The sequence below is a fragment of the Quercus lobata genome, chromosome 5, assembly GCF_001633185.2.
Source record: "Quercus lobata isolate SW786 chromosome 5, ValleyOak3.0 Primary Assembly, whole genome shotgun sequence".
NCBI lineage: Eukaryota > Viridiplantae > Streptophyta > Magnoliopsida > Fagales > Fagaceae > Quercus > Quercus lobata.
This window is the reverse complement of record NC_044908.1, coordinates 9,219,444-9,231,411: the sequence shown is the minus strand read 5'-3', so window position 1 is coordinate 9,231,411 and position 11,968 is coordinate 9,219,444. Positions and strand designations below refer to the sequence as shown.

General features: G+C 30.8%; 1 protein-coding gene across 1 annotated transcript; it reads left to right on the top strand.

Annotated features, from left to right (window-relative positions):
- The first annotated feature begins 4,254 nt into the window (after nt 1-4,254).
- On the top strand, nt 4,255-10,412 carry LOC115989902 (TMV resistance protein N-like). The gene is made up of 6 exons (XM_031113778.1): nt 4,255-4,742; nt 7,196-8,306; nt 8,465-8,622; nt 8,876-9,635; nt 9,731-10,114; nt 10,176-10,412. Exons 1-6 carry the CDS (start codon nt 4,255-4,257, stop codon nt 10,410-10,412), a joined length of 3,138 nt encoding a protein of 1,045 aa, XP_030969638.1.
- Nucleotides 10,413-11,968: the final 1,556 nt, after the last annotated feature.

Here is an 11,968-nt window from a genome sequence, read left to right as displayed (position 1 = left end):
AATGGCCTCTACTAGCACCCCCCCTTAATCTTGCGTTGTGACTTCCAGCGCCATTACTACCCCAAGAAGGCATATGATGTCTGTTCTATATCACAGATCTACTTGGATACTCTTCGTATAGATTATTTAATGACCCCCATGATCGTAATTATGGGGTTCAGGTCTCAAATCAGCTCCAAGAAGAAAGAAAAGAAGATAACTTGCAGCTCATAAAGAACATGTCCAAGATAAGGTGAAGTTGGGTTAAGGGTTTTTTTTTTTTTTTTTAGTAATTGTATTTTAAACTTTATTGTTTTCCATTTGAATGTTTAGCTTTCTTTCTGTGTTATTCTACCTGTGAGAGAGAGTAGTCAAGGGGATGTGTCCTAGTTGGCATGCTACAGAAAGTAGTCATGCAAAATGTTACTTTGGTACTTTGGGTCAATATTGTCATAACATGAGTAATTTGAGGGTGATTACGTTGCCTATGAGATTGTTAGAAACATAATTTGATATTCAAAGCAAATACTCAAACAACATAAAATTCAGAAAACTTAAGAACCATATATATTTTGGGTCTGGACAATATTGCTAATGAAATGGATCCTTAGAGAAAAACTGAAGTTCAAATTTTTAGGGTTTCAATTGCCTTCCATCCAAGATGGTGATTGGTGATCATTACGTGTGTTTCTTCTCACTCAAAAGGAAAGGGTGATTGATTTTTTGGCTTTTATCACATTAATTTTGCATACATTGTATCACAAGTTTTCCTGCCATTTTGATGTGCGATGTGCTAGATGGTGAGTGATTGCCTGTCATTTTTATATGGACCTAACTATTTCATCACCACTCACTCAGAGTCTACACATTAAAATTGTAAAATTTATAGCAAAAATGTTGTTTTTCTCATTCATTAAGAATATAGGATTTGGATTGCACCATGCAATTCCCACTTGGTTGTGAAATGTACATATTAAGAAGAAGAAAAAAAACCTTTCATTTTTATTATTATTGTTTTTAGCCTTTTACTTTTTTACCATCTTAACTTTTTTTGGCCTAGGTTTAATTAGGAGCCGAGACAATGTCTCATAGGACTAGCTTACCATGTCAGCTTTATTATTTGTTGTTACAAATCAATGGATAGTTGACATGTTTGCAAAATAGCCACATTAGCAGATTTTATCAATTTGAATCAAAACAATTTTCTAATGAGCAGTGCTACAGCACAAAAATTTTCATAACATTTTTCATAGTTGAGTTAACATCATAGTTGAGTTAACAAACTTTTAGTGGTTCTCATATAGGCAATTGTAAAATTCTTGGGAAATTCCGTGTGTTTCCTAGATTAGAGTCGCATATTACTACTGCCTATTGTATGCTGCTTGCAATTTGCATTATAAAACTCTAATGCATGTGGGTCAAATCCAATTTATATATATCTAAAAGTTCAAGCGTAGTATATACTCTTATTAAACTCCTATTGCACCACCTCATTCGTCACGTCATTGACCACATAATTATTATTTTTCTTATTTATTTTTTATTCCTAATTTCTTTTACAAAAAACATATATATAGATTACTAACTTTACACATTTATCTTAGGCGATTTTAATTTTACATATTCATCTAATTTAATTTAGATGTTTATAACTAAACAATGAAATCAGTGAAGAATCAAAAACCAAAAACGAAAAAAAAAAAAATTTCTATACATATCTATACTATATAAATAATGAAAGCTTTATAATAAATTTTACAAAATTCTCTTTACACCACATCTTTAGCATCCTTTCTTATTTTTTGTTTTTTGAAATTTTTACTTTGTTCAACTTTATTTTCATTTTCTTCTACCATTGTTTTCTTAGTTCAATATTTAATCTCCTCCAGTCATTGTCTTTTAAAATTTTTCATTTGATTCTTTCTATATATTTTTAAATTTTCTCATTTATATCTTCTTAAATTCTATAGTTTCACTTTGTTCAACCTTTCATCTATTTCCACCATTCCTCTTCCATTTTAATTTTTATATAAATTTCTTCTTACTTCATTTCCACCCCTCTCCACTATTCCTTCTAAATTGTCGACGACAAAAAAGGTCAATCTCTCTCTCTCTCTCTCTCTCTCTCATTTTGTCTCTCTTTTGGTGGATTTTTTAATTATTTCAACCAATTTTTTTCCATTAATAGTTCTTTTTGTTATTATTGATTTAATTGTCACATCACATTTGTTTATCCTTTTGGTAAATTTGTATTGACTTTTATGCATATTTAGGTATCTGGGTATTCTAATTCCCAATCACAAGTTCTTTTTCTTTATCCTATTGGTTTAATTTGATTTGGGTTAATAATTAGTTGTTTTGCAAGTTAGAATTTGATTTATTTTTAGTGATCCATTTAGATAACTTTGATGTTTTACTAAGTTTTGCTTCTTCTTTTTTAATCCTTTTGGGTGGACAAATTAGTAGTTTTTGTAAAGCAAGTACTCTTAATAGTTATTAGAAGTACTCTATAATGTCACTTATTCAGAGAAAAGCAAGGTTAGTCAAATGAAAATAAAATTGGATGAATGACATATTTTAGATTTTGCAATTGTATTTTCAACTTTTTTTTTTTTTTTAATGATGCATATATAGAAACTTAATTTTGAGATTTTGCTAATAGTTGTTCATTATTGATAATCTTTGTGGGTGGACAAATTTGTAATAATTTCTACAAAGAAAATAACCTCAATAGATTATCAACAACAAATTGTTTTCTTAGTTGATCCAATTAATCATTGTTAAGTTTTATTAAACTTTTAGATTAGTTATTTGGTGTTTTGGATTGTAGATTAGAAAAAATAGGGATGGAGAAGATTTGTTTAAAACTTTAGAATAATTTTCAAATTTTATATACTTTTTAATAGTACACAAAATGTTATAACTAATTTTTATTAAAAAATTAATATTTTCGCTAACTTACCTTTTGAATTCCTTAAAAAAATTGTATTATTTCCATTTTTGTACAATATATATATGAGAGATGCTACGTCTACAACATTTTTACAACAAATCACAGGTGGTTAGTTGTTATTGGTTCAAATTTGAAACTAACACTAAGATTACTTTTTTGCCCTAACAATAACAACCAGTAACAACTTGCCACTTAGGATTTGTTGTAAAAATGTTGTAAACATATCATTTCTCTCTCTCTCTCTCTCTCTCTCTCTCTCTCTCTCTCTCTCTCTCTCTCTCTCTCTCTATATATATATATATATAAATATAACATTTGTGATTGTTCCTATAATAGGATGTATTGAGATGTTATTAGGTGTAGTAGGATGTATTGAGTTTTAAGTAAAAAGATAATGTAACAATCTCTTATTGGATGGTGTAAACCATGATTTACACCTTATCTTTACCAAATTCAAACTCTAATTATTTTATTAATTTGTATCCAAAATTTATAGACATATATCACATATAAGTTTAATATGATTAAGATAAGAATAAGCATAATAGAATTGCTTAATTAATTCACTACTGACAAAATTGGCATAACATGAAACCCATAAGATTTTAATTTATTAAATAAGGAGAAAAACTGTAAGCATATGTTAGCCTGATAATAAATAAATAAGCTATTAAAATTAACATTTCTTAGGAGGAATTTACAGTGAGTTATAGTCTCATACAAATAACCTTTAATATTTCAAGGAAGAATGAGGACAACTTTTTTTTTAGAATTTGACTAGAGCTTTGTGCTCATAACACGTTGTAAAATAAAGAAAATATAAAGACAATAAATGAAATATGAGAATAAAATTATATCTAAATTCCCAGCGTACATTACAATAAAAGCTTATTGCTATATTATATAGAGGAAGAGGGAATACTGAAAGGGACAAAGCCAAATATGAAATGGTTGAATATTCAGACATTAATGTCTACCCCTAATGTGTAGGGTGGGTGGCTTGTCAAGTCGCCAATGTGTACAAGCAGCCATGTTAGATATATATTTAACCTGGTCAAAATAGTGGGCTAGCAGCCATGTTAAATATATATTTAACCTGGTCAAAATAGTGGGCTGTGGAAAAAGTACGAAACTTCATAAAAAAATAAAATAAGTAAGTAAAAAAGTTTGAAATATTGGTGTATTCTCAATTTTTAATGAAAAACTGAAAACGCATACCGTCACAAGTCATATTACGTTTTGTCATTAAAGTCATTTTGTTTCTCATCTCATCACATCTTTCTTCTCTCCATATTTGCTCAACCTTTTACTCATAGATTCCTATGGCTCTCCAGATCAACGGAGCCTCCTCTTCTTTCACTCCCCAATTCAACTATGATGTTTTCTTAAGTTTTAGAGGTGAAGATACTCGCTATAATTTTACAAGTCATTTATATCAAGCTTTATGTGATAAGGATTTTAACACCTTTATCGATAATGACCTTCAGAGAGGAGAAGAAATTTCAATGGAACTTTTTAAAGCTATTGAATTATCAATGATTTCGATTGTTGTGTTCTCTGAAAATTATGCATCTTCCAGTTGGTGCTTAAGTGAACTTGTAAAGATTCTTGAGTGTAGGAATAATGGACAATTGGTCCTACCTGTATTTTACAAAGTGGATCCATCAGAAATACGTAAACAAAAGGAAAAGTTTGGAGTAGCGCTAACTCAACATGAAGAAAATTTAAATGGTAATATGGAGAAAGTTCAGAGGTGGAGAACAGCTTTGACTAAAGCAACTAGCTTGTCTGGGTTTCATTACAAAGAGGGGTATGTAACTATTCACTGTTCTTCTCTAAGTTATAGAGTTTAATAGTTTTGTTATGCTCTTAGCAAACCTAATAATTTCTTGTTTTTCAGAGTCTCCTACAACTGAGGTAGTTAAGTTATAAAAGTCGATTGCAGAAATTTAATAAAAAAATTTTAAAAAAAATTAACACCATATAATTTTACCAATTACAACTAGTAATATGCTTTTGTGCTTTTATGAGTTACAAAGAGTCAAAAAAGAGTTACAAACTTTAATTAGGATTCATCTTTGGCAAGCCCCAATCAAGAATAAAACAAGGGAGAAAATTTAACTACAAACTTGGTTGTGGTCTAAACCTACCACTTTTATTAAAAAAAATTAATATAGCTCAGGGGCGGAGCTACATGTTAGGGTGGGGAGGCCATCCCCACCCCCCCCCCCAAATTTTTTTTTTTTTTGAAAATATCATTGTAGTATATAGATATATTTAATATTTTAATAATTAGCCCCACAAAAATGGCCCTTGCCCCCTCAAATATTTGAGTTAGCCTAACAATGTTCTTAAAAAAATTATCAATTGGTCTAGTAGTTATAGAGAATGTATTGTTACTCAAATTCTTTTTTTTTTTTTTATTGTAAAATGTGTACTTGTTTCTCTTAAAGTTTTGGATCATTCATGTCTTTGAAAACTTCATTAATTCAATTGAAATTTTTTTACTCGCAATAGTAGACAATTTGGTAACTTATATTGGGAATAAAAATTTTAAGGATTTCACTATAGAAGATAGTGAAATATGAATTTAATTCTATGAAACATTTTAACTTTAAGGATTTCACTATATTAACTTATGTGTGTGTATAGATGTATGTGTTTGCATATGTGTATAGACATTTGTGTAGTAACACAAATCGCCCCCCCTTCCATACAAAAATTTCTGGCTCCACCCCTGATATGGCTACATGTTTTCAAAATCTAACTGTTAGATTGCATGATATTTATGCTCTTAACACATATCAAATTTTGTGTCAATCAGATATTATTTAATATATGATTCATAAACTTATTTTTTATGCATAATTTTAGATTACAAAAACTTACAATTTAAACAATTAACTGATGAAATAGTTGTTGATCTTTATTCTTTTTGAAATTTTGTAAGCATGGAAGATATATGAAGAAAATGTAATCTAACGGTGGATTTGTCAAAATTCACATCCAATAAAATGATATTGAGTAAAGTTGTAATCTTAGATTACAATTACGTTTGTAGCTAAACTTTATCCTAAAAGAAATTCACATAAAAAATATAATAAAGCTGAAAACTACATTAATACGTAAAAAAATATAATAGTATTTATTCAGCATTAATAAAATATAAGCAAAAAAAAAGGAAATTTTTTTAAAATATATTTCAACTCAATTGTATATGATCTATCAAAATAGCGTTTGATATTCGTTTTTATTCTCAAAACTAATCAGTAATTAATTTTGTACTAAATTTAATAGCAATTTCTCTTTCAATATACAAGATCAAAGAGTGTTAGATAATGGTCTTCTCATTTTGTTGTGAGCTTAATCTTCACTATATTTAAGGCAAAAAGTCCTCATTTTGTAGTTACAATAAATCTTAGATAAGTAAGTACGAGAACAAAAAACTTTAAAAACAAATTGATAAACTATTGAGTGTTAAACTACATTATGTCCATAATGATAAACTTCTATTTATAATAATAGTTTTCATGATATGTAAAATCTTGTAAGTAATTGTTCTCTCAACAAAAAAAATCATCAATTCTAAATAAATCATTGATCTCTTGAAGATGTAATGCCAAGTTAAGAATAATCAGCTTCATTGTATGCTCAATAAAACCTAATTCTTTTAATTGATAATCTATTGTAGCTGAAAAAATATCTATTCAATAATGACATTCAAAGAAACTTCATTGTATGCTCACTAAAATGATTATTTAACTCTTTTAATTGAGAATCTATTGTAGCTCACCAAAAAAAAAAAAAAAAAATCTACTCACCCATGAAATTCAATTGTAAAATAGTCTTGGGGATGGATTAATTCCCAAAGTTAAAATGCAAAGCATTTGTGAATTAATTCCCAATTATACCAACCCAATTTTAATGATTTAATCAATGAAACCAGCAAGTCACAAGTCAATAAAGCAAGCAATAAAAGTAATAAACAAATAACACAACGATATGGTGAGGAAGTGAAAAGAAAAGAAGAAGAAGATTACAAGGGCAACCCAACCCAAATAGGGCAATTCGCTATATGAATAGAAGTTACAAATCCAATACAAGATCCTTGACACTGGGCAATACCCAATTGACGAACTTACCATTCCAACCCACAATAACTTCAAATTAAACTTTTGAACTCTTTTTACATGAATGACCCATCTATGTATATTTTCAATTTGTCTAAATTATTATATGTTTCTTATGCTTTGTGTGTGACAGTTGTATTGAATCTGAAACTCAATTCATCCAGAGAATTATTAAAGAGATATCAATTACTAAATTGAATCGCACTCAGTTATTTGTTACTAAACACCCAGTTGGAATAGATTCTCGTGCGGATGCTATAGAGTTGCTTTTAGATATGAAGTCAAATGATGTTCGCATGGTAGGGATTCATGGTCTTGGAGGAGTAGGTAAGACTACAATTGCAAAAGCTATTTATAACAGAATCACTAAGTATTTTGAATTGAGTTGCTTTCTAGAGGATATCAGAGAAAAATCGAGAACAAATGATGACATAATCAAACTACAAGAGATGCTTCTTTCTAAGATCTCACGGGGTACATTTGTAAAGGTAGACAATGTACCTAGAGGAATTATTATGATAAAAGAAAGGCTTTGTCGTACAAGACTTCTTTTAATTATTGACAATGTGGATGAGTCAGAAGTGATGGTAAATTTGCTTGGAGAATGTGATTGGTTTGCTTTAGGAAGTAGAGTCATTATAACAACAAGAGACAAACAAGTGTTAAATACTCTTGGAAAAGATCATCCAATTTATGAGCTTAAGGAATTAAATCAGTCTGAATCTCGTGAACTCTTCAACCTACATGCCTTCCCAAAAATTGAACCTAAGCAAGATTATTCAGAAGTTGCAGAGCAAATCATACATTATGCCAATGGTCTTCCATTAGCTCTTAAAATAATAGGTTCTGATTTGTGTGGAAAAAGTATACATGAATGGAAAAGTGCACTAGAAAAGTATAAAAACATCCCTCACAAAAAAATTCAAGAAAAGCTCAAAATAAGCTATGATGGACTTGAAAAGACCGAAAAGGATATTTTTCTGGATATTGCATGTTTCTTCAAGGGATTCGATAGGAGTTATGTAGTTAATATATTAGATGCTTGCAAATTATATCCAAGTTATGGAATTGGAAAACTTATTGATAAGTGTCTCATAACGGTTGGTCAATCTGGCAAATTGTGGATGCATGACTTGCTTCAACAAATGGGAAGAGAAATTGTTCAACAAGAATCAGAAGAGCTCGGAAAACGTAGCAGGATATGGTGTTTTGAGGATGCTCATGAAATACTAACTACAAATATGGTATAAGCTCTTTTCATCTCTTTTTTTCCAAATGAGTTTTTTCCATTGATTTTTAAAAAAATATTGAAGAAAATTTAAGTTTATTTGTATCATTTGTTTAATTTTTAAAAAAAATTATACTTCTATTAATTAGTGTAACTAATGCTTTGTCCAACTAGGGATCAAGTAAAATTCGAGGCATCTTGTGCTGCTCACCTCAACTGATAATGATGCCTATTGAAGTTGAAGCTTTTGAAAATATGAAAAATCTCAAATTTCTTATAGTTCATAATGTACAAATTTGTGAAGAACTCAAATATCTTCCCAATGGGTTAAGGTTGCTTCAATGGCCTGAATTTCCATTTTCCTTGCCATCCAAATATTATCCTCAACAAATAGTTGCACTTGAGATGCCACGTAGTCTTATTAGATTGGAGACAACGTTCAAATTGGTATGAGTATTAGTATTTATAAATTTCATTTTCTTTAAATTTTATTTGAATGTTGGTTGAAAATAATTTTTTTTTTTTTTTTTTTTTTTTTCAACAGGGAATCCAACTAAAGTATTTAAAATATATCAATCTCAACAGGTGTGAGTCCATCATAGAATTACCTGAATTGTGTATCCCAAGCCTAGAAGAATTGGATCTTTCCTTTTGTCAAAATTTAGTTAAGGTTCATGAGTCGATTGGATTTCTTGATAAGCTTCAAATATGGGATCTCCAAGGTTGTGAAAAACTTCAAATTCTTCCAAACACCCTTAGGTTGAAATCTCTTGTGGATTTTGTTCTTATAGACTGCTTAAGGCTTGAGAAGTTTCCTAATATTCATCCAGAAATGAAATGTTTAAGGACTTTGTATTTACGTCATAGTGGTATTCGAGAGTTGCCTTCATCAATCAAGTATCTTACTGGGCTTCACAGCTTAGACTTGCATGATTGCCAAAACCTTAGGTATCTTCCAGATGACATCTATAAATTACAACTTCTTAGTGAACTATCTATTCCCACTGCCAGATTGAGACAGACATTCCATTATTTGGATGGCTTTTCCAAATATGGGTTTTTTATGTTGGATTTCTTGAGTTTCAGGGGGAATAAAAATATAATTGAATTAGACTTTTTGATGAAACCCGAGTACTTCCCCGTATTGAAATCTCTAGATCTATGTGAAACTAATATTGTTAGCATCCCCAACAGCCTTAGCAGATTTAATACATTAGAGTTCCTTTATATAGGACATTGCAAGCAACTTCGAGAAATTCCAAGGCTTCCACAATCTGTAAAATTTGTGGATGTAACAAATAGCTATTCGTTGAATCCACAATCATCAAGCAAATTATTGAATCAGGTTTGTCTCTCTTTTTTAAAGTTATAATAAAGAAACAATTTTTTGTTAGTTTCTTCCTTAATTCAATTTTTGTTGAATTTGCTAATTGCATGCAGATTGGAGAAATTTTAAGGATTTTACCAAATAATCGCTCGTTTTTGCCTAAACCTAAAGATGATAAATTTATAATTAGACTACCAGGAACTGAGATTCCAAAGTGGTTAAACTTAAACCATGAAAGTGATGGAAATGTCATATCATTTTGGGTTGGTCACAAATTTCCAAAAATTTTTGATGTCTGTTTTGCTTTTGGACCGGTGAAATATCCCCGGATGTCTTCTTGTATCGTTTACCTTTCCATCAATGGTTGTGAAAAAGAGAACCTTCTTTCAACTCCTACATATGAATTCTCTGACCATCTATGGATATTTTCTTTATCTAATAAGAAATTGCAGTACCAATTGAATAAGTCAAACCCATCTGGACTAAATTACGTTGAGGTAATATGTGAAATGAAGGATAGGGTTAATAACCATCCAATAAGGTGGGGGGTCCGTGTAGAGTGCATCTGTTGTTCCCAAAAATGAAAAATCTGACGTTTTTCACGTGCCGAGTCTAAGTGCTAGGCATAGTTATGGCTTTGATATGGATCAATGGACTTTCAACATTAACCATCCCATGCCAGACGTCCCCAAAAACACTACCTGTCCCACTTCAGATGGCTTCAAATCCGATTCTGACTCTAGATACGGAGCTCTCGTCCAAGGAAAATTCTTAAGTACTTTCAATGCAAAGTGAAATGATGCTCCCTCTTTTTATATTTATGGTAGACTCCGTCATGAATTTAATGAGTAGACTCACCATAAATATAAGAGGAGGGAATACGTATCATTTTCTATGCTCCGGAAGTAACTAAGAATTATTCATTGTCCAACTGCAACACTCATGTCCAGGTACCTACTTTTTTTATTATTCACTCTTTCAATTTGGAAAACCAAAGAAAATTAAACAAACAAGTTTTGTGTGTTTTCTGTTTTGTTTTTCTTTCTTCTTCATTTTTCTTTTTTTTTTTTTTTTTTTTTGGAAATTCAGGGGCTCTGAGGAAAATGGAAGAGATAGATCCCATGGCTTTCAACAATGGAGAAGAAGATTCAGGGCTTTCAATGGCCCACACTTTTGTCAATGATGGTTCCAACTCCAAGTTGTATTTACCGTCAAAGAAGACATGAAAATTGTGATCCAACTTCGATGGTTCCAACTCCCATGATAATCATTTTTTAAGAAACAAAACAAAAAAAGTATTTTGAAGTTTTATTTATCAGGAGTATGTTATTGGACTGACATCAGTCAAATTTTTAGTTATCTTTTTTTTTTTAATAATTTAAGTTAAACGCTTTTCATGTTATTTTGCATGTCTTAATGTTATCTATTATAGGATGTTTGCCAATTCAAGGTCAGTCATTGTTTTTTTTTTTTTTTTTTTTTGGCTCATTAGCCTCTTCATCACAAATTTGTTGTTTATTTTTATACTAAAAAATAATAAGATAGTCGGCTAAAAAGGGCCACATGGGACTGTGATTCTTTCTTCTTCTTTTTTCTTTTTTCTTTTTTTTGATAACAAAGCAGAAAGAGAGTTATACACTTGGTGGCATAGCCCAATTATAGTGTATAGGAGATTTAGTAGCCAAAACAGCTATAGAATAGACACTATTAAGTATAACAGAAGGCACAAAAAGGTACTTAAAGCCTACACCAAGCTGTTTCAAAGAAGACAGATCTGCAAAAGTAGTCTTCTCCATCCAATTTGGAATACTAGTCCTGCTGAACTGATAGACTAGCCCCTTGCTGCTGCTCATGAACAAAAGTTGGCTAAACCCACACCTCCTAGCTTGCATTGCAGCATCCACCATAGCCTCCAGCAAAGCACCATAGGCTGAGTCAGCTGCACTGCTATGACATCCACTGAAGACAATGGTTCCTTGACTGTTTAGGGCCTCATAAGCATAGGCACTCCTCTTGACCCTTTTCTATTTGACTCCAGCAATCCTGATTATGAGCTCCCAATGACCACCCAGCCGTGGACTTGAACTCTTGAGCCACCACTCCTTCCATTGGTACAATTAGAAAGAGCAAAGACCTCCTGATACCTGCAAAATAGAGACTAAGAGGTCATAATGACATTCAATGGGTCAGGTTTTAAACCCTCATGCACTACTTTCATGCACGACTTTGTTCGTGTGGTGCCAAATAGACCAGATGATAGTAAAGAATAACTGTAGATATTTCATATTCTCCTCTTCCATGTGCTTATGCTTATGCTCAAGAATGGTTTTGCTAACCCACTTCTAAAACAG